We start from the raw sequence: 24,334 nt of genomic DNA on the forward strand, positions 1-24,334 counted from the left end.
GTATCTGTGTCGGTGCGACGTAAAACAAATTGTAAAAAAATGGTATTGCTTCCACTTACTTGTGCCAGGCTCCTCACATTCTTCTATCATATTCGATCTCTCGTGGTCAACTCTTGTTCTTTTCCGATCCTGGCACTATTAGAGCATTCGAGAGCTAGGAAGTCTTTCAGTTCCACGCCCTTCGTGACCCTTGTCTTTCTTTGGCCGATATCTTCATATTTCGAAGTATCGGAACCCTCCCAATTTTCCCCCTCTAATTAGTGTTATATAGGGGATGGTTGCCAGTTGTACTTCGTCTTAAAACAATAATCACTGCCATCACCGTAATTCCGCTCCATGGCTAAATGCTGGCCTTTGGTCACAGGGGTCCCGGGTTCGATTCCCGCCAGGGTCGGGAATTTTAACTATAGTTGGTTAATTTCGCTGACACGGGGGCTGGGAGTATGTGTTGTCTTCATCATCATGTCATCCTCACCACGACGCGCAGGTCGTCTACGGGAGTCAAATCAAAAGACCTGCATCTGGCGAGCCGAACTTGTCCCCGGACACTCCCGACACCAAAAGCCATACGCCATTTCATACCGGAATACCGGACGAAACCATCCTTACATGGGATTTTTTAGAACGACTTTGCAGTTCAGGAGTGAAAGCTGGGTCGGCTCAGGATATCATATTCATAAGTTAGAAATAACAGACATGAAAGTAGCTAGAATGATCGCTGCTACAATCAGGTGGTAACAACGGCAAGAGTCTACTTGAAATGAGCAGATAAAGGCTGAGTTGGGAATAAACCCTATGGGTGAGCCGGCGAATGGAGGAAAATAGGATACCTAGGAAAAATAATGAAATGGCCTTGGTGGGTAAAAGAACTAGAGGCAGAAGGCACTGATGGTTAAACTCGTTCTTTAATGATCTTATTATAAGTGGTGGGGAACTAAACGACGGGAACTTTCCGTATATGTTTTAATAGTTCAAAATGAAATTGTATCTATCTCGCTCTAGTGGGCCAGTTGGGCTGAAATTTGATGTGGATATACTTTAGATCTTTCTGGTCTTTTCCTCAGTTTATTGCAGACGGCTCTTGGTGTGGATTTGGCCCGGTTTTACAACCAGCTGCCCTTTCTGATGATAACTCTGTGAAGAGGGATACGTTTACTTACGTCTGTTGTGGTGGTAGGTGTACTCTATGTAGATTATGTGAAGTGTGTTAAGACGAACATAAACCTCAGTTCCCGAGCCACACGAATTAACCATATGCAAATAAAATCCCCATCCCTCTGAACCGAAGATCAGTACGCTGAGAATTCACCCAAGAAACCAGACATGGATATTATTTATTATTTTATGTAATCTGTTTAACCTCCAGGGTTGGTTTTCCCCTGGGCACAGCCAGGGATTTCACCTCTACCATCTCAATGGCAGTGGTCTGGAGGGTGAAACTTTTTGTCCGGGATACAGCGGAGGAGTAGGGCCAGTACCTCGCCCATGTGGCCTCACCCCCAATGCTGAACAGGGGCCTTGTGAGGGATGGGAGGATAGGAAGGGATAGGCACCGAAGATGGATAGAAAGCGGCCGTGGACTTATGTTATGTACCATCCCGACATTCGCCTGAAGAAGAAGTGGGAAACCACGGAATACCACTTCGAGGATGGCTGAGGTGGGAATTGAAGATCCCTCTTCTCATTTGTCCTCCAGAGGCTGAGCAGACCCCGTTGAAGTCCTCGTACCACTTTTCAAATTTCGAAACAGAGTCTGGAATCGAACCCGTAAGTCCAAGTTTGGCAGCTAATCACACTAACCACTACACCACAGAGGCGGATTGACATGGATATACCTGAGATATTCAGTTCAAATGCAAGATTATTGTAATTTCTCAATCACTAACCTCTTCTAAATGATAGGTAGTTACGTATTTACAGAACATGCGCACGTTTTATCCGCTAAAAACCGCAATAATGGGTAGCAGGCGTCGATCGTACTATCGGCTATCTTCCTTATGTCCAGCTCGGTGTGGCTATGTCAAGGGTCAGTAAGAGAAGCGAACCACTTGTTGTCCACTAATACAGTGTACGTAAAGAGGCCTTTGGGAAATAATTCACAGAGCTGTTCTCTAATCATCAAATATAGCTCAGGATCAGATAGACCTAACTACAGTGTACATTTTTAGCTTTTTCTAAATACTATCATGGTTTACATCAGGAAACGCATATCTTTGAATCAGACGAATGTATGTCTATTCCCAATAATGGTTCCAGAGGGAATTCGACTTGTATGTGATGAAGCACGCGCCCGAGCGCGTAGAGCTGTTTGTACTTCAGGTTTATCTGCACGAGTTATTCCTTTGATGCCACTTTCTAGCATTTGACATGTTATCTTGCAAACTAATAAGATGGTAACGTACAAAGTTTCAAAGAAATTGTTTAAAATATTAAGAGAAGAAATTGAGAGGTAGAGAGCCTGCCTCTTACTCGGAAACACTGGTTCTATTCCCGGTCTGGGTAGGGATTTTTAACTTAATTGTTTTCACGCAGTGGCCTCAAATCAGCCCTCAGATCCGGGTAAAAGTAATTGGCAAAGAAGCTTACCGGAGTAAAGTATGCAAAATAATGGACGTTTTACAAAGACTATACATTTTACAATAAACCAGTAGTATGTATGTTTACCCTTAGTTCCTTAGGTTCCTTAGACGACTTAGGTACCGGGCGGTTGCCACGCTGCGATCTGTTGAGACTCAGCCCTGGCTTGAGGATTCGTCTGGTCGGATGTCGACCCCCCACATAGGGCGGTACTGCCGTAAGCAGCAGAAGGTCCCTGAAGGCGTCACGGCGCCCCAGTAGGCGGATTGTGGTTGGGGTGAGATGAAATTGTACGGCATGTTTCGCATCGCGCGTGCACTGGTACTGGCTATTTCCATTGCCGAGTCCACCTCTTTTTATAGGTGAATTTCCTGGTTAGCTACGACGTAATAAAACTGAAGATTTAAATAAGATGCTTGTGTGTTTCCAACTGAGGCCAAGAATAAAATATATTAACAGATATGTTGATGACAGTGTGTCATTAGCTGAAAGGTTCTCGATTACGTTACACACTCCTGCCTTATCAAAATATTTGAAACAGTTTGATTTTAATATGACACAACACACTAAAGAGCGTAATTTGGTTATTCTAAGGAAATTGCTCCAGATTGTCGTCTTCTTATGCAATAATACATCCCACTGACTGTCTTATTAAACACCTCGCCACGTGTGGCAGTGGAAATTACCGTCGTTAATAACTCTATGAGTGGGGGAGGTATCCCCTGTCTGTCGTTAAGAGGCGACTAAAACGTGTAACCCATGACGCTCTCAACTTGGGGGCGTGGGTTCGCGACCATATGTCCTCGAGCTAAATTTGACATTGCCACTAGGGCTAGTGATATCCGGCAAGTCAGGAACCCGATCACTCAAATGCCGATTCTCTTATTACCCGGGTACTCGTTAGTTACAAGTTTGCAATCTACAGGGTGGGCTGTAAGTAAACTTACGATTCTTTCACTGTTAGTTTCACGTTTTTCAAACAATAGTTCCAAACCAGTATCCTATACCCTTTGCTTACGTTTGAGAAATGTCATTAAGTTTTTTCTGAAGTGTTGTAAAGTATAATGTTTACACGAAAAATCCCCACACAGCGGATGAATTAAAAGAGTACGTCCCAGAGGCATTTATTGAAACTGATGCAGATAACTTTTTGTGTAGTAATGCGTACACTGTGTTATGGACATGTTCGAAGAATGTTGCAAGGTCGAAGTAGGTCAATTTGAGCATTTACGAGATTACACTCTGTTGAACAATGTGTACGTACGAAGTGCATACCTACAAAGTGCAAGGATACGTTTTATCCACCCTGTATGTCGTTATGATAATGAGGAAGATAAAAGAAACACCTGTTACATTGACATTTTTATACAAAATCGTGCTAATTGTTCTACGTCGCACCGATACAGATAGGTCTTATGGTAATGATGGGACAGGAAAGGCCTAGAAATGTAAAGGAAGCGGCCTTAATTAAGGTACAGCTTGGTGTGAAAATGGGAAACCACAGAAAACCATCTTCAGGGCTTGTACAAAATCAAAATCGAAAATCAACAAAATTACACATCATTTCATGTCTGTGACGTGTGAATAACCATGTACGATAGTTTGTTTAAATCTTTCTCTCGTATAACCACCAGTTTGAAAGGCAGATACTTCTTATGGGGAATCGGTATGTGCTTCGCCCTCTCAGACATATAAATTAATTGTAGTAATTTTATGATAGATGCAGTATTTTTGTACCTGTCTCTTGGCACAGGCCAGAGTAAAATGTAGCTTCCGCCTAAATCTGTGTCCCATCCATGGTTATGAAAATATGGAAGCAGCTGAGGTATGGGCGATACTGAGTAATGACATTTAGAGCATTGATAATGCGTCTAAATGTGATGAAAGATTTTACTCGTACGGTCGATCGAGCTGCAATAGCACTTTCTGGCCCAGTGAAGAAAGCAATGGCAAACTAATTCACTCCTCATCTAGCCTGGTACGCCTCATTTAGCGGAACCATTTGTCTTCTTGCGGTTTCCCTATAACTGAGTAACTTTTGAAAGTGATACTTGGACATCCAACCAGCTTCCGGGCTGATGAGCTGGAAGACGGACAGTCATATACTATTTTCTTTAGTTTTCAGGGTAAGTTCTTTTATTAAAAACATAGTCTGAAACTTACATCTGACAACGACATACACAATATTTTTAGTAACCAAATTAAAGCATATGCAGGACAACACTTCAAACATTCCAAATAGTGAACGAATCTGTCGAAAGGTTATTTTGACTACCTCTAAACAGTCTGTAAACAAGGCAAATTATTTTACCGGAAATGTACCTGTATTTTTAAATAACAAAGAATAAGAAACATGCGACCTTCAATGTACTGTATACTTTTAAGAAAGCTCAGTTTCTATGTAAAAAATAAAGCAGGATAATTACGTTCTTTGGGGATAGAGGGCCCGTTCAAAGGGAGAACAGTGGTGGAACAGAGAAGGAATCTCGCAGAGGAAAAGAGAATCAAATAGATAGCACAGCAATTTATCATCAACATGATATAGGCTTTTGGGCTTATGCCGTGTCAAGAAAAGAAGGTGAAATTCTCTACGTTTCGCAGAGAATTTTGCTCTGCGTCTTCAGAAGAAAATCTCGACTGTCCACGAGAAAGGCCTCTCAAACAATATGGTTTGATTTTAGACGTTATAATAGAAGTGGAAATGATACGTTCATTCGTCCCCAGATGGCTCCCCGGATATGGCACAGTGCTAGCGTTCGAAACGGTAGCTGACGGAACCATCAGAATCAGTTTGAGAGGGTCCATAACATAACAGGTGTACGTACATATGAAGGTGTGACATTGACACAAGCCTGGAATGAAACATCTGGCGATGAGGAACGTACGAATTTGAAAAACACCAAACGAAATAACAAAATTGAAGGGATCTACGTAAATTCTTAATGGCTGGCAACCACGTATTACTTAACTGATAGCCAGTGTCCCTGTTGAAATTGTTAGGATTTCTACGTATTTCCACAGCTTCCCGTATAATCCTGGACCTGTAGTGTCTAGTGTGGGTAAGAGCTCGAGCATCTTGGAACATGACATCATGACCCAACTTTTAGAGCGTGCCCAGCTATTGCGGATTTTTCTGGCTGGTTGAGACGGCATGTTTGGCCAATGTATACCTTACCGCAAATACATGGAATTTTGTATACCCCAGAATGTAAAAGTAGGGACAATTTGTCCTTGGTTTTACCCAGACTGTGAGCCATTTTAGTGACGATGCCAAACACGGTTTTTATATTGTGTTTGCGGAGGACCAGGCATTCTCACGACACTCACCAAGAGGGCGATACGAATTTGCGAGACATCAAATATTCAGGTGGAGGTGGGTACACTCAGTCACATTCAAGGGTAATGGTTACAGCGATTTGCAGATTCATAGAGCCTTTCTTGCATCCCAGAGAAACGATCAAGCAAAACTCACAGAAGGAAGAAGTGAAGGGAACTGACTACCTGCCTTAAATTCTCAACACCTTAGAAAGAAATGCCAAGGTCCTCCGCAGACACATACAAACAGTGTTTGGCATAATATGTAAAATAACTACAGAGCGACTGGCCGCGTTGTTTGGGCCACATAGCTGTGAGCTTGCATTTGGGAGATAGTGGGGTCGAATCTCACTGTCTGCAGCCCTGAAGATCATAATCATTATACAATATCGAAGCCATCTTATTAACAGTGCTGATTGTAGTACTTATTATTTAAGCCGTGAAGATGGTTTCCCATGGTTTCCCATTTTCGCACCTGGTAAATGCTGGGGCTGTACCTTAATTAAGGCCACGGTCGCTTCCTTCCCACACCTAGCCCTTCCCTATCCCATCATTGCCATAAGCTCTGTGTGTGTCGGTGCGACGTAAAGCAAATTGTAAAAACAAAGAACTACTTAGCAACAATTGCGAAAGTCGCTATATCTTTAACTGTCTATAGCGAATGGAACTTATCAATTAAATATCATATACACGAAGGCTAAGGGTCTGCTTACATATATTTCTCGAGTGCCATACTTAGAAACTGAAACAATTGCCATAGATTGTTTTTGTTAATACTCAAATTAATGCGGATGATATGTTTCTGTATTTGAACTGCAAACCTCCGAATGAAGTTAAAGAACAACCAGGCAGTTTTACAGCTTCCCCCTATGGGTGGGGGCAGTAGAATAACACACACGGTATCCCTTGCCTGTCGTGAGAGGCGCCTGAAAGGGGCCTCATGGGCTCAGGACTTCGGAGCGTGGGTTGGCGACCTTTTGGCCCTCAGCTGAGTCCTGGCATTGATTCCACTTACTTGTGCCAGGCTCCTCACTTTTATCTATCCTATCCGACCTCCCTTGGTCAACTCTTGTTCTTTTCAGACCCGGACGGTATTACGTATGCAGACCTAGGGAGTCTTTCATTTTCACGCCCTTCGTGGCCCTTGTCTTCCTTTGGCCGATACCTTCATTTTGCGAAGTGTCTGACCCCTTATATTTTTTCTCTCTGATTAGTGTTATATAGAGGATGGTTGCCCAGTTGTACTTCCTCTTAAAACAATAATCACCACCACTTTACAGCTTCAGCCCAAAAATGTTCATCTTTAATTAACATATTTTACGTGTTCGTTTATGAAAACAAAGTCAACAGCTCCATCACGCAAAGGCGATTTAGTGGCACAGTCGACTCCGTTGTCCTTTGTTCAAGACCTTGAAGAAGCCGTGTTCTGATCCGGTCTGGGATGCGCCAGACGCTAATCCAATGAGAAATACTCAAAAATAGTACCTGACAGCATTTGACGTTGTGAAATGTTCGAGTCTCAAACCGGTTGTGCCCCGACCTAGAATATCATATCATCTCATCTTTATAGCTTGGTAAAACTGCATCTATAAAAAGCATCCGCAATCCACTCTTCTTACTTCTTTCCTTTCTTTTATTTACCTTTCTTTCTTTACTGGGAGAGTTGGCCGTGCCGTTACGGGCGCGCAGCTGTGAGCTTGCATTCGGGAGATATTCGGTTCGAACCCCACTGTCGACAGCCTTGAAGATGGTTTTCCGTGGTTTCCCATTTTCACACTAGGCAAATGTGGGGATGTACCTTAATTACGGCCAGGGCCGCTTCCTTCCCATTCCTAGGCCTTTCCTATCCCATCATTGCCATAATACCTATCCGTGTCGATGCGACGTAAATTGTTAAAAAGTAAGTAAATCATTATTTGATGAAGAACTGAAAGAATTGTGGGCAGATGGAGTTGTCCGCTCAAATAAACGCTTTATATAGCCGAATCAATCTGTTCTCAGATACCGAGCAAGTGGCAACACGGTTTGTGCCACGTAGCTATCAGCTTGCATTCGGGAGATAATGGGTTTGAATCCCATCGTTGGCAGCCCTGTACGGTGATATTCCCTAGTTTCCCATTTTCACACCAGGTAAATGCTGGGACTGTAGCCCAATTAAGACCATGTTAGCTCCCTTCCCATAGTTATTTCCTATCCCATCGTCGCCATAAATCTATCTGTGTCTGTGCGATGTAAAGCAGCTTGTAAATTAAATAAATACATTTTCAAATGAACTGTTAAAGAGCTAGATAGCGGTGGTGGTGATTACTGTTTTAAGAGGAAGTACAACTGGATAAACATCCTCAGTTAACACTAACTAGAGGGATAGAATGGAAGGGTCCGGCACTTCGAAAAATGAAGACATCGGCTAAAGAAAGCGAAGGAGCACAAGAGACGTGAAAGTGAGACTCCCTTCCCACATAAACCTAATACCATCGAGATAGAAAGAAATCAAGGGTTGGCCAAGGGAGGTCATATAAGAAAAATGAAGGCGGCGAGCCTGACACAAGTAAGTGGAAGCAATGCCAGGCTCAGCTATGGTAACCGTGGTTGCCAACCGACTCTCCAATGTAGGGAGAAGAGCTAGATAGATGAATAATAACAATAACAATAACAATAATAATAATAATAATAATAATAATAATAATAATAATAATAATAATAATAATATCTAAACCGAGCTCGATAGCTGCAGTCGTATAGTGCGGCCAGTATCCATTCGGAAGATAGTGAGTTTGAACCCCACTGTCGGCAGCCCTGAAAATGGTTTTTCCGTGGTTTCCCATTTTCACACCAGGAAAATGCTGGGGCTGTACTTTAATTAAGGCCACGGCCGCTTCCTTCCCAGTCCTAGCCCGTTCTTGTCCCATCGTCGCCATAAGACCTATCTGTGTCGGTGCGGCGTAAAGCCAATAGCAAAAAAAAATAACTTTTATTCTTTTTGTCCTTCTTCCTCGTGACGACTCCTTCTTCTGATTTTTCTACCGCATTTCCCACACCTTGTGGGGTCGCGGGTGCGAACTGCGTCGCACATGTGGATTTGGCCTTGTTTTACGGCCGGATGCCCTTCCTGATGCCAACCCTGTATGGAGGGATGTAATTTCTATTGCGTGTTTCTGTTGTGGTTTGTAGTGTGGTCTATTGTGTGAATATGAAGAGGAGAATGTTGGGAAAGACACAAATACCTAGTCCTCGAGCCAGAAGAATTTTTGTTTTTGTTTGTTATTTGCTTTACGTCGCACCGACACAGATAGGTCTTATGGCGACGATGGGACAGGGAAGGGCTAGGAGTGGGAAGGAAGCGGCCATGGCCTTAATTGCCAGAAGAATTAATCAGAAGCGATTTAAAACCCCGATTCGGCTGGGAATCGAACCCGGGGCCCTCTGAACCGAAGGGCAGTACACTGACTGACCATTCAGCCAACAAGTCGGACATGCGACGACTTATTCTAAACGTGATTTAAGATCAAAATACCGTCTCAGACAGCTGAAATAACTCTAAATAAAAACTCTTCTGGCTTGTATTCACTAATGAATTAATTTTCCATTGCAAATGCTAGTCGCGTGCAACTCAACCGATACTTCGTTGGTTGTACTTAATGACGTATGGGGCAAACAGATTTGTTAATTGTGTCGGTACAAAAGTATTCAAAGTGTGCGTTATCACATACCACGCATTGTTTGTAGTGTTTCTGAAGATTATTGAACATTTTGATCAACCTAGCTTGCTGTTACTACACAAAAACATGACGTTATATTCTTACGTATTTTGCTAGTGGTTGTAACGTCGCACTAACACACTGAAGGTTTTTAGCGACTCGAGGATGGGAAAGGAATACGTTGGAAACCAAGGAAAATCATCTTCAAGTCTGTCGACGGTGGGATTTGATCCCACCATCTCCCGAATGTAAGTTAACAGCTATGCGACCCTAACCACATAGCCACCTCGCTCTATTCGCATAATTCGGAAATATTTGTAGGTGTCTTGAAAACTCACTCTTTCAACATGCCGCCCCTCTATGTGGGGGCGGTAGAATAACAGCCACGGTAACGCCTGCTTGTCGTAAGAGGCGACTAGAAGGGGCCCCAGGGGGTCTTATCCTTGGAGCGTGGGTTGACGACCACGGGGCCCTTAGGTGAGTCGTGACTAGGGCCCGGATGTTTATGCAGTAATAGGTTAGAATACAAACTTACTGAAGCGAGTAATATGTAGAGTCTACCCGCACGACGGTAATGCTATGAGGTTTCCCTAGGATTTATGTTACTCCCACTACATTACGTTAGACCGGGCTAGTCGACATTTCCTACTAACCCATATGACGCAGAAGAAATCTGGATCCCATACGTTATGGACAACGCTTGATTGCAAAACTGTAATAGGGCTCGCTCATTCCATTCTCTTAGACGCTGAGCAACTTGAATGCGGTGTGAGTGTATTTTTATTTATGTTCGTCGTAGACTATGCTTTGGGGACTGTACCACCTGTTGGAGAAGTCGTCCATGATTTTCATTTGTGTTGACGGTTCTTAGGCACCCTGTTATCTCATTTGGTTATAATTAGTCTGATCTCGTATGACGGAACGACAATTAACGTTCTTCTCTTATTGGGTGCCTCCTTATTAAATCGCTCCTCGTTCTGTTCTTTAACGTAAAGCAAACTCGGCCCATTCTGATGCCACTCTCCGTACGACTGGAAATAATGTTTCACGATAAACACCTTAATTGCAGAAATCAACATAACACTGCAATCACAACTTTAAACTATAATACAGGGTGTCCTTGGAAAAACGGTTCCAATGTTTACAGAAGAGGCAGAACACAACAAATGAAGGAGAAACATTGGTAGCAAACAGAATATATTCGTAGTTATAGACCACTACTACTGCTATCAATAATCACGATGTTCCAGTAATTTACGGAGGGTTGTGTGCAACAACAAACGGTAATACGTTCCTCCGTAAACATTGATTGTAAACCTACTAGCGTGTTGTGTTATGGTTATGGATCATATCTTGCAGCCCGAGCACTTTGTCACGAAATAAATGCGAAACAGTTGTACTAGACAAGTGATGCAATACATCGTGCAGCGTGTGTATGCATTTTTCCTGTATCAAGCAAGAACGAAACGCACTAGGCACCGTCCAATAAAGGCCATGGCGTATGCGGTCCTCATAAATGATGTGGATACACTACGAGAACGCGTTTTCACTGTGATTCAATCCGGCAACAGCCAAGGGTGCTCCAACGAATGCGTGATTCCGTGCGACATAGCGTGGAAGGCTGTATTGCAATGGATGGACGTCATATCAAGCACATGTTGTGGAGAGTAGATCAGAGACATAGTGATTATTGATCGTAGTGGTAGCGGACCATAACTCTGAAGATACTGGGTTTGCGAACAATGTTTATAGCACCTTTTTTCCTTCGTTTGCCACGTGCTGCCTCCTCTGTAAATGTTGGAACCCTTTTTAAGGACATATGTATAAAATAAATAAATACATCATTGCTAGGCAACCGTATACATCAGACTTCAGTGTTGTTTCTTTAGCATAATACCGTGCTTACTAATCAGAAATTTGTCCGGACCCGCGGTGTATCGAGCGGCCTCGAGTTAGATTTCCGACCGGGTCAGGGGTTTTTAATTGTAAATGATTAATATCCCTGGCCTGGGGACTGGGTGTTTGTGTCGTCCTGTCACCCTTAACGTTCCTTTCATCACATTCAACACTTTACACTTCCGCTCTTTACAAAATACATGCAGGTTCCTCACATGCATATGGTGCAAGTAGGGGCAAAAGATCTTTCTAGGTTGATGCGCCGAACAAATAGCATTTTAACAAAATCAGAAATCTTTTTTTTTTTTTTTTTTTTTTTGCTATTTGCTTTATGTCGCACTGACACAGATAGGTCTTACGGCGACGATGGGATAGGAAAGGCCTAGGAGTTGGTAGGAAGCGGCCGTGGCCTTAATTATGGTACAGCCCCGGCATTTGCCTGGTGTGAAAATGGGAAACCACGGAAAACCATCTTCAAGGCTGCCGACAGTGGGACTCGAACCCACAATCTCCCGATTACTGGATACTGGCCGCACTTAAGCGACTGCAGCTATCGAGCTCGGTAATCAGAAATTTAGTTCCTTGTATGGAGCCATAATGGAATTTCAATGATTGAGAATATGAACAAAAAAAAACCGGAATATTTTGTTGTTGATAAATTACAGGTAGTTAATTAGCAATACTTTACTTAACAGCGTGAAGAATTCTCCTCCATAGCAGTGCTCTCTTCTAATAATGTGTTTTTAGCTCATGATAAAAAAGGTAGCTATTCAAGAGAAATATCTGTTATCGAAGATAGATTTCTATGTAGGCTATGTTATATGATATGTATATTGAGTCCTCCTCACGAAAGCTGGTCAGATGTCCATCATTCTTATAAAACCCTGGCACCAGTAAAGAGGCATGAAACGGAAATGAGGATTGAGATAATAATATCGTGTTGTTTTCCTCACCCGGCCAGATGTGCCAACGTATGTCACTCGGCCGAGCCCACCAACCAACCCTACAAGAGACACCTTCACGCCCCACGTCCTCCGTTTGGTCTGGTTGCATAAGGAATGCTATAATTAGTATCAATCACTCCTGCATCTTTCATAGCACTAAAATCAGAGTCAGTAGTATGATGTGTTTCACTTTCTGACAGCTTTAAGAGAACTCGGATTACATTTCTTCCGAACTGATTGGCTCATGCGGAAAGACGTTGGTGTTCCGAGCGAAAGTTAGTGGATTCAACCCCAACTCAGTCCGATGGAATTTGAAGGTACCTACTAAAATACACCAGTCCTGTGTCCGTAGATTTACCGGCACGCAACAGAGCTTCTGCAGTACAAAATTCCGGCACTTCGGCGTCTCCAAAAAACTGCATAAAGTAGAAATCGGAACGTGAAGATATTAGTATCACGGTTCCTTAACGAACTGGTAAATCAGTTAACATAGATCTAAGCTAAATATTTGTCCGGAAATCGATCTCACAACTTCCAGATTAGAATGCGAACTCCTCAACATAAGTAGGGGTTGTAGTAAGCCTATTCTTCACTGGAAAGACTCCAATTACAGTATTTTTCTAGTGTATGGGACCCAGACCAGGATTACTTTATACAAAAAGACAAGGTTCAAAAGAAAGCGACACTTTTATTTCTGGGTAATTTCTAAGAAAAGTGTTACGAAAATGTTGCAAACTTTGGGCTGGGAAAACTTTGAAGGAAGGAGATGAGCTGCTCGACTAAGCGGAATGTTTCGAGCTGTCGGTGGAGAAATGGCTTGGAATGACATTAGTGGACGAAAAAGCTCGAATGTTTTTATAGAAAGGATGATAGAATGAAGATAAAGTTGGAATTCAAGAGGACAAATTGAAGAAGATAATCGTTTATATGAAGAGGATCTTCCACCGAAGTTCCAGTCTCATCCATGCCTGTGACAATATGGAAATTGCTGGGGAATGGGCGGTGCTGAGTAATGACTTTTGGAGCATGACCATTGCGTCTGTTTCTTACGACAGGGCTGCTGATAGGGTCAGTCGTGCTGGAATAGCACTTTCTGAATCAGTGAGTAAAGCAATGACAAACTACCGAACTACCTCACTCATCGTCTTCCCTAGTACGCCCCATTATGGTGCCGCTATTGTTTTTGCGTTTTTCCCTGCAGCCGCATAACTTTTGGTGATGCTATTTGAGGATCCAACCAGCTTTTGGGCTGACGACCTAACAGCTAGGAAGAGAAATTATCGATTGGAATAATTTATTTCGATAAATTTCCAACTACTTTGAAACCATTTAAGAACAAAGAACTGGGCGACAGCCTAATTGCAGATAAATGGTGATTGATTGATTGATTGATTGATTGATTGATTGATTGATTGATTGATTGATTGATTGATTGATTGATTGATTGATTGATTGACTGACTGATTGATTGATTGATTGATTGATTGATTGATTGATTGATTGATTGATTGATTGATTGATTGATTGATTGATTGATTGATTGATTGATTGATTGATTGATTGATTATTGGAATGCTAACAAGTGGTTCTTCGAGAAACATCACTTTATATAGGCCTACAATAAATGGGACGATCTGTGATGCAAATGTTAGTTAGCCTTGTTGGCATTTGTTCCAGATACCAGTGCCTTGTCGCAACCAAATCGTCGTGTCTCTCATATAATTAAGCAGAAAATTATAGTAAGGTTTTGTTTCTTCATAACAAACAAGCAGGTCTTAAAGGAGTGGGGAGAAAGTCTCTATGATATTTCTTTTAATTATGTATCGCATCACGGTTTGCGACACCTCGCCAGCAATTCCTATGCCCTTATTAAACAATCCAATGATAATTTTTCTTGAATGTCACAGATTCCTCTTTAAACGCGGTATAATAATTAGCTCACGACGTGGACTTTATCTGGTTTAATACCCATTAATTATCGAGGGAGCGACGACAGACGTTCCCATTCATAGTTAAAATAATCCGGGTATCGGTACTTTAAATACCACAGCCGCATCCCAGTATGGTAATGAGCCCTATCCTTCTGTCTGACCTCAAATGAATGTACGTTTATACAATGAGCCTGGCGGCAGTCATCCGTTACCATAATTCATGTTTTTCTTTTAAATCATGTCGCGGTGGAGGTCAGCATACTTCAAGCATCATTTTAAAGTTTCAGTATCCTTGCGTACCTACTCGAGTTTGATAATAATTCCTTGTCTACACGATGTAATAATAATAATAATAATAATAATAATAATAATAATAATAATAATAATAATAATAATAATAATAATAATAATAATAATAATAATATACACCTTTGTGGTGTAGTGGTTAGTGTGATAAGCTGCCAGCCCCTGAGGCCCGAGTTCGATTCCCGGCTCTGCCACGAAATTTGAAAAGTGGTACGAGGACTCGAACCGGGTACACTCAGCTTCGGGAGATCAACTGAGTAGAGAGGGCTTCGATCTCCTCCTCAGTCATCCTAGAAGTGGATTTCCGTATTTTCCCATTTCTCGCCCAGGCAAATGTCGGGTTGATATTTAACTTAAGGCCACAGCCGCTTCTTCTCCTCTTCCTTGTCGTCCCTTCCAATCTCCCCCACCCCCACAAGGCCGCTGTTCAGCATAGAAGGTGAGGCCGCCTGGATGAGGTACTAGTCCTCTTTCACAGTTGTATCCCCAGACCTAAAATCTCACGCTCCAGGACACTGCCCTTGAGGCGGTGGAGGTGGGATCACTCGCAGAGTCCGAGGAAAAAGCCAACCCTGGAGGGTAACGGGTTAAATAAATAAATAAATAAATAAATAAATAAATAAATAAATAAATAAATAAATAAATTAATTAATTAATTAATTAATTAATTAAATATATAGATATAATATGTTTACTTCGTCACTATACACTGGTATGTATTTAAACGTTCAGTCTGCAAGCTTCTGTGAATTAAATTCGCACCTCCACAATCCTCTATTTGCAACTAGCTGTGTGATCTCGTTCAGTTCCATACTTCTCCTCCATTCGCCTCACACGACCCCACCATCGTTTATAAGCACGGGTTCTTCCATCGAGTTCGTTCTTAATTTCGCCTTTATCTCGCCGTTTCGAGCACCCTCCTGCCATTGCTCCCAGCCCGTTGTATCTGCAGTCATTCCCTCTACTTTCATGTCTTTCTGAACCTCATAATAGAAGAAAGCAGAAAGCTCAGAAATACTGTGGACGCTGCCCAGATTGAAGTCAAATGGAAACTTAGCAGAAATAAACACGTTTACCAGAAGGTTGAAAGAATCTCAAAAACCATGAAGAGGAGGAGGCTGGCGTTTCTCGGACATATGTATAGAATTAATGGGAATAGACTTCCCAAGCAGGTATTTCATTATTTAAAAAAAAGAATGCTGCTACAGCATGGGTTAAGGAAACGAGAAAACTTACGGAGAGGTCCAAGTGTTAGACAGAAATATAGGAACAAAGAGAAACATTTGGAAGGGTTTCAAGCCGAAGGAAGTTTCAAGAAGATCGTAAGAGGCAGGCCAGCGAACCCATGAAGGAGTAATGAACACAGAAGCAACACCACACAAAGAAAATAAATGTTACAGCGTGATCCTCAGTGGTCAATTCCACTGCAGATTATTAATACTAATAATAATAATAATAATAATAATAATAATAATAATAATAATAATAATAATAATAATAATAATAATAATAATAATATGTCCTCAGCTATTCCCTTGGGGGAGGGTGCAGCAGAATACATCCACTATATCCCATGCCTGTCACAAGAGGCAACTAGCAGGGGTATACCTGGGTGTTCTCAACTTGGAAAAATGGCTTGGTGACCACAGGGACTCTCACTGAATCTAGCATTGCTGTCAGTTACTTCTGTCGGACTCTTCTCTTTCAACTTTAATATCCAACCTTCCTTGGTTAGCTCCTATTCTCTTGTGACAATGAAGGCATTAGCTCTGCAAATTTTTCATGTTTTATGCCACTCGTTGCCCCTTCCTTCCTTATGCAGGTACCTTCATTATTTGAAGCCGGCCGTGCGGTGTAGGGGTAGCTGCCTCTTACTCGGTGGCCTCAGGTTCTATTTCCGGTTAGGTCAGGGATGTTTATCTGGATCGGTAGGCTCGTTTGAGGTCCACTCTGCCAAATATTGCAACCGAGGAACTATCTAATGGTTTCATAGCAGCCGACAGGATTCCTCGTGCCGACCACTCGACACCTCGTAATCTGCAGAACTTCGGACTGTGCAGCAGTCACTTGGTAGGCAATGGTCCATCGAGATTGTTGCACCATGTTGGGGCCCTTCCATTGTTTCGTTTGATTATTGTTTGTAGAATATGGTTGCCTAGTTGTACTTCCAGTTAAAATAATAATTGTCACCACTGCCAAAATTGTCCCCATTTGCCACATGCAGGCGTTGGAAATGAAATGGCGTATGGCTTTTACTGCCGGGAGTGTCCGAGGACAAGTTCGGCTCGCCAGATGCAGGTCTCTTGATTTGACTCCCTTATGAGACCTGCGCGTCATGATGAGGATGAAATGATGAAGACGACACATAATTCAGACCTGCCAGCGAAATTAACAAATTATGGTTAAAATTCCCTACCCTGCCGGGAATCGAACCCGGGACCCCTGTGACCAAAGGCCAGCACGCTAACCATTTAGCCATGGAGCCTGATATGCAGGCGTTAATTTACCCCATTTAAGCCGAATGTGTGTGTTAATATGGATGTTCTAGTTTACTCTACCAGAAGGCAGAGGAAATATATGTGTTGGTAAACCTGCTGTACCGCGCAACTGTGAGCATGCATCCGGGAGATAATGGGTTCGAATCCCACTGTCGGCAGCCCTGAAGATGATTTTGCGTGGTTGCCCATTTTTACACCAGTCAAATGCTGAGGCTATACTTTAATTAAGGCCACGGCAGCATCCTTCTCATTCTTAGCCCTTTCCTGTCCCATCGTCGCCTTAAGACTTATCTGTGTCGGTGCGAAGTAAAGCAAATACAAAAAAAAAAGGAGAACCTGCTGTACAGTTTTAATTTATTAGTCCATGTAGCAGAAATAAACATTCACGGGCTGAGTGACTAAGTTGGTGAGATGCTTGCTTTTTAAAATCAAGATTGTAGAATCAAATCGTCACATGGTTGGTTGGAATAATAATAATAATAATAATAATAATAATACAAAAGTATGCTTGGTTCATTATGGAAAGACTTGGGTTCGATTTTTCGTGTAATAGTCAAGAAATTTAGATACTAGACTACTACCTAGATGATTCAATAAGAAACAATATATCTTACATATTGTTCCCTAATTCTCACCAATCCTGAACTGGTATACCACTGCAACCAACTTATGACAATTACCTAACGTCACGAGACTGTATCAACAACAATAGTCAGACGGTGAGGTTGATGGAAGAATGGTCAAACACTGAGGAACATGATGTTATCTGATTTCTGTGTCAAGGGTATTTGTCAGTACCTGAAACAAGCAGAATACAACCTGAGTTGTTGTGAAGAGTTCTCCTATTTATGCACGATAACAACAGGCCATCCAGACTGCCACCAATGTTGAGAGGTACTGCGTCATACTGTCCTAACCTGACTGATGTCAGATCAAAGAAGCATCTAGGTGGAAATATGTTAGAAATAGATGATGGTTTGGATCACGTAGCTGTGAGCTGGTATTCGGGCATGGTAGGTTGGAAGACCACAGTTGGCATCCCCAAAATCGTTTCCTGTACCTTCCCATTTTCACACCAGGCAAATGCTGGTGCTATATCTTAATTAAAGCCGCAGTTGATCCTTTCCTAATCCTAGCTCGTTGCTCTCCCATCGTCGTCGTAAGAATGGCCTGTGTCGGTGCAACGTATAACCAATAGGAAAAAAACTACTTAGATTTGTTTGCATAATGAAGAATTGAAATTTTTTGAATTGTGGTTGTGAAACCAACAGTTCCTCCATAAGTTTTCATAGAAAGCCCAGGCGTCACTAAAGAGGCTTGCTTGGGAAATGAATTTCCCATTGCTTTCCTGTTGCTGTTACTTATCAATCTGCCAAGTTCTTGTAACGTATACATGAACCGACCGTGCCGGCCATAGGCCTACCTTCATACTATCCACCACACGGATTGGCTGGAAAAGGAATTGTGTTATTAGCATTTACTATACTTCAATCTCTTTCATATAATCAAAGCCAAGAATGAGAGACAATGCGATGAAAATGTCAGCTGGTTCTAGCCCATAACAGAAGATATAGTGCAATGTATCCACTAGAGCTGGGTCTGGATAAGTTGTAAAACTACGCGATCCCAAAACTATAGTAATGCCCGTCCTGGTACACTTAAGTTAGCAACGTGGAAGGGAGACAAGTGTCCGTAGGACTGAGGGTTAACCAAAATTTTAACCAGCCTCTGTCTGAGATAATCCATCCATTACCAGAACTGAATATCTGAATAGTTTTAACATTTCTTGGATAATGTATAATGGATTTTAGAAACTGTCCTGTTGAAACAGTTCTATACTTTGAAATATGTTGATGGGAGTAATCTATTTTTCAACTACTTCTTTTCGTTTGTAGCGGTAATATTCATGAATATCAGAAACCTGTAACTTGCACGAACTGTCGTTTCGATAAACGAAATTCGATTACAAGTTGAGGTTCTTTTGAAGCGTTGGTAAACATATAGGCATAGTTCCCACTAAGCTCGTAGAATAACACTGATGCCCATTAATAGTAATTTTCTAAAGAGCTTGAATGAATGAATGAATGAATGAATGATTTCATTCTGGGAAACTTTTTGGCATAAAAGTCAAAGGCAGGCGCTCATACAAGTGGAGATACTTATATCGCCTAGTGCTCCGTTACTGCGTAGGAGGCTTGTAGTGGTGTCTCAACGGCTCACTAGCCACCAGCGTCTTGGAAAGGTGTGGCAATTCAACTGGCAAGCCCACTGACACACTGGGGCGAAACGCTGCTAATTTCAAGATTCTAAAACCTAAAGAGCTTTAAAAATGTAATAATATTAGTTTGACTTGCCACTCGCTACTCCGAGGTGCCTGAATTTTGCCCCGTGGGAGCTCTTTTATGTGCAGGCAAATCTACCGAATCGAGACTGATGTATTTGAGCAACTTGAAATAAAACCGGACTGAGCGGATTTCGAACCCACTAACTAAGGGCCAGAAGGCCTGCGTTCAGCCATCTCAGGCGCTCAGGCCGGCTTATGTACATTATTAATATTACAAGTGGGTACTACTACGCTGAACGGATTAAGCGAATTATAAGATTTATACCATAATTATGAAATGATACCCAGTTATGTCGGTATCTAACAAGCAGCTATCCCTCTTGTAGCTCACAACTTCTAAGCCATGCGTGATCTCAGACGATCTTGGTATAGATTCAGGCCGCTTGTCAGACCCCGTGTTCTCATAATGTTTGTCCGACCATAATTCTTGGAATGGTAAAATGAAATGAAACGGCGTATGGTTTTTAGTGCCGGGATATGTCCGAGGACTTCGGCTCGCCAGGTGCAGGTCTTTTGATTTGATGTCCGTAGACGACCTGCGCGTCGTGATGAAGATGAAATGATGATGGAGACGGCACATACACCCAATCCCCGTGCCAGGGCAATTAACCAATTACGGTTAAAATTCCCGACCCTGCTGGGAATCGAACCCGGGACTCCTGTGAACAAAGGCCATCACACTAACCATTTAGCCATGAAGCCGGACCTTGGAATGGTTATATCTATTTTCAAGAGAGGACGAGAATTTCACTGTGCAGGTCATCACCGAAACCAAGTTATGTTGTGTTGTAAGCTCCCTGTAACCTTGGCCTGCTGAATGAAGGCTGCTTTAATTCTTGAGGATGTAATAATCATGAATGTTAGTTTATTTGTCTTTGACGACTGGAACTAACGTCAGAGTCGTGTTGGAACACCAGATGCCGTGATATCTCCGAAATTAAGAGATATTGTGGTTGTCAGCTGTTGGCTGGATAACAAAGCAAGCTAGTACTAAATCTTACATATCTGCTGGTATCGTCATCATCTCCTGATTTTCGTAGAAAGAAAACCACAAAGACTGGACTTTTCATTTCAAAGATCCCTTATACACTGGCCGGGATTCGAAGTGCAGTTGCCGTGTCTAGAAGCCAGTGTTCATACCTCTCGGATGTCGCGCTCCTCTTGCAGGAGAAGTTGAATGGAACTAGCCACCATATCGTGAGCAAATCTTCGGGTCATTATGCTTGGTGAGTAAAACCCTGCCTCGGTTAGGGGCACTGATCAAGCTTGTTAACTACCAGGTTTTCTCTTCGTATGGCCTCCGGAGAGATCTGGTATAGGTTTCTCGAACTGACTCCTATAGGCGACCTGCGCGTATATGCGGATGGGCCCTACCTATGTTTAATAATGGCGTGTGGCCTCCGAAGAGGCCTGGTGGAGGTCTTTCGAGCTGATGCCGTATAGGTGACCTGTAGGTCTATGAGACTGGGGCCCTACCTATGATGAATTCTAATAAAGAGGACGGCACACACTCCCAGTCCCCGAGCCATCGGAATTAACCAATGAAGGTTAAAACCCCGACCCGAACGAGAATCTAACTGGGACCATCTGGACCAAAGGCCAGCACGCTAACCATTTATAAATGGAGTCGAACAATTTCAATGTTGAAGACGGCACATAAACTCAGACCTCGAGTCATAAAAATTAACCAATGAAGGTTAAAATCCCCGACCAAGCCGGGAATCGAATCAGGGACACGTTGTACCTATGGACAGCATACTGACCATTTATCCGTGAAGCCGAATAACCACCAGGTTGAAATAGTAGCTCTATCTTGACTATCCTGAGTAACAGAACCATGGATCAAATACGAGCCCTCCTGGTCAACTGGATTTACTATTAACCAGCGTAGCGTAGCTGGTTAGGAGAACGCTTCCTATACTCGAGGTTTCAGGTTCGAATCCCAGGAGAGTGGCTCGCACGGTAGAAAACTGCCCTTCTGTGGCCAAGTTGATGGGTTATATCTTAGCTCAGCCCTTTGATGTTTGTGTCGGTAGATTTATTAACACGTAAAAGTACTCCTGAGGGACAAACTTCCGGCATCTTGGAGCCTCCGAAAACCATGAAAGTAGTTAAAGGGATATAAAACCAAGATTATTATTATTATTGTAGCGGGGGTGAGGGAGAGTTGGGAGGGCGTGATTATCTCAGGGCTTTAGCTGCTGGCGTCCCATCCGGAAGGCTGAGGTCCTAATCCCGGTCGATTCTAGGTTGAGAATATCTCAAAAATCTTGTGGCTCCAGGAAGGTCATCCAGCGTTAAACCCACGGCCAAAGCAGAAAATGAGCCTGGATGGCTCCAGATACCCGAGAAATAACTGGGATAAGATGGAGAAATTATTATTACTACTGGACACGTATAGCGCTGTTGCTTAGATGCTGGCTTTCCATCCGAATAGGCGAAATTCGAATCTTGATCTAGACTGTTTAGATTTTTCAAAGCAAAAAGAAAAAAAAGCACGTGACATCAGGAAAGGCTTCTGAACTTAAAACCCTGGCCAAAACACAAAGTTAGGTACAGTGGCCCCAATCACCGCAGATAGTCCTAGTATAAACAGAAAGAAATATTATTATTATTATTATTATTATTATTATTATTATTATTATTATTATTATTATTATTATTATTATTATTATTATTATTCCCTGTATTACAGTTTCCAAAAGTCAAAAATATATTGAACGCTATTGTTTTTAGGACGTTTAGCTTCTCATCATTATTCAGTTATTGACACAATCGAGGCAAGATGTTCCACGCATTTGCAAAAAAAAATAATAATAATAATTGTGACACAATTGTATTTCGTTCTTAACACTATTTGAAGGAAATCAATGTTTGAAAAATTTAATTCCTATGTTGAAGAAATGGAAGAGTTTTAAAGTTTTTAAAGAGTAGTAGTCAAAAGCAAAGTGCAAAGGAGCAATTATAATACTAAATTTAGTATTGGAAAGGTTAGGTTGGCAATGCTGATGATCGGTTTGCCTTAGTAATATTCATATAGAATATGGCATGCGCTCTTCGCACAGATGTGCTCCGGTACTTACCAGGTTCATGTCGGCGCCGCGTACAGGTTCCTACTGCTGGAGGCGCGGGTGTCATATAGATGATGGCCATACCCCGCGCCGCGAAACGTAACCGCATTTCTTAGTATCGAGTGGCCTTCAAGCTGAGCTAATACCGCCTCGGCCAGGAGATGGCAGGGCGCACGTAAAGAAGTCGAGCAATTGCCTCAAGAATACAGGCAGCCTCGTTAAAGGTCGCCGCCTCTTGAGAAACAAATGACTCATCACCTGTCTTGTCTCAATCCGGTACCCGGTATTCTCGCTTCCCATCAATAAGGAACTAGATTAACAGCCCCTTGTATGACCAGTGATTGACAGAAAAGCTCGGAGTCGACCTCATAACGCAGTGGACATCAACTGTATTGAACTTCTCGTGAGATTAAGTTACATGTGTACAAAAATTATACTCTATTTAGAAATTGTCTGGAATGGAATTTCATTTGCAAGACTCTAGTGTTTCAGTTTCAATCACCAGTTATAAACAGTCATTTAAACGATAATTCAGAGGAGCGTTCTCAGATCCTGACTTGGTGGGGCCTTGGACTACCAAGCGACCGCTGCTCAGCCCGGAGGCCTGCAGATTGCGAGGTGTCGTGTGCTGAGCACGGCGAATCCTCTCGGCCGTTATTCTTGGCTTTCGAGATCGGGGCCGCTATCTCACCGTCAGTTAGCTCCTCAATTCTAATCACGTAGGCTGAGTGGATCTCGAACCAGCCCTCAGGTCCAGGTAAAAATCCCTGGCCTGGGCGGGAATCGAACCCGGGGCCTCCAGGTAAGAGTCAGGCACGCTACTCCTACACGCACGTGTTCTTTCTTTTGGTTTCTCTCTTTCTTTCACTTCTCTGCCTCCCCTACGTCTTTTTGCTTTCACCCACATTAAGGAAATCTTAGCAGGAAAATTTCGACACTATACATTTACCCCAGCAACTACAAATGTTAATTAAACAATACTTTTTACAAAAATAGACTAGTAATCTGTAAATAGTTTAAAATCAAATTTGCATGTTCGTTTCTTGGGGCTATAGTTTTCACCATAAATTTTACATACACTGAATATTTCTACGATTATTTTCTTTTTCCTTTACAATTCGTTTTACGTCACACCGACACAGATAAGTCTTATGGTGACTATGGGATGGGAAAGGACTAGGAGTGGGGAGAAAGTGGACTTGGTCTTAATTAAGGTACAGCCTCAGCATTTGCCTGGTGTGAAAATGGGAAATTACGGAAAAGCATCTTCAGGGTCGCAGACAGTGGGGTTCGAACCCACTATCTCCCGGATATAAGCTCACAGCCGCGCGCCCCTTATTGCACGGCCAACTCGCCTTGTGATTCTTTTGTTAATATGAATTAAAGGCAATCTATAGTGCTTGAGATAAAACCAAACAAAACAAACCCCATGGCACAACAGCCCTTGAAGGGCCTTGGCCTACCAAGCGACCGCTGCTCAGCCCGGAGGCCTGCAGATTGCGAGGTGTCGTGTGCTGAGCACGGCGAATCCTCTCGGCCGTTATTCTTGGCTTTCGAGACCGGGGCCGCTATCTCACCGTCACTTAGCTCCTCAATTCTAATCACGTAGGCTGAGTGGATCTCGAACCAGCCCTCAGGTCCAGGTAAAAATCCCTGGCCTGGCCGGGAATCGAATCCGGGGCCTCCAGGTAAGAATCAGGCACGCTACCCCTACACCACGGGCCCGGTCAGTGTTTGAAATACCTTACATGTTT

At 42.6% G+C, this 24,334-nt stretch overlaps 1 protein-coding gene across 1 annotated transcript in view; it reads right to left on the reverse strand.

The window, feature by feature from the left end:
• Positions 1-22,708, reverse strand: part of LOC136868065 (flexible cuticle protein 12) — a 44,813-nt gene extending 22,105 nt beyond the window's left edge. Inside the window, exon 1 of the mRNA XM_067144750.2 lies at positions 22,593-22,708. Coding sequence (XP_067000851.1) covers positions 22,593-22,601 — 9 coding nt within the window. The 5' untranslated portion in view covers positions 22,602-22,708. The remainder of the gene's footprint in view (positions 1-22,592) is intronic.
• Positions 22,709-24,334: the final 1,626 nt, after the last annotated feature.

Source organism: Anabrus simplex, chromosome 1 (assembly GCF_040414725.1).
Source record: "Anabrus simplex isolate iqAnaSimp1 chromosome 1, ASM4041472v1, whole genome shotgun sequence".
Lineage (NCBI taxonomy): Eukaryota > Metazoa > Arthropoda > Insecta > Orthoptera > Tettigoniidae > Anabrus > Anabrus simplex.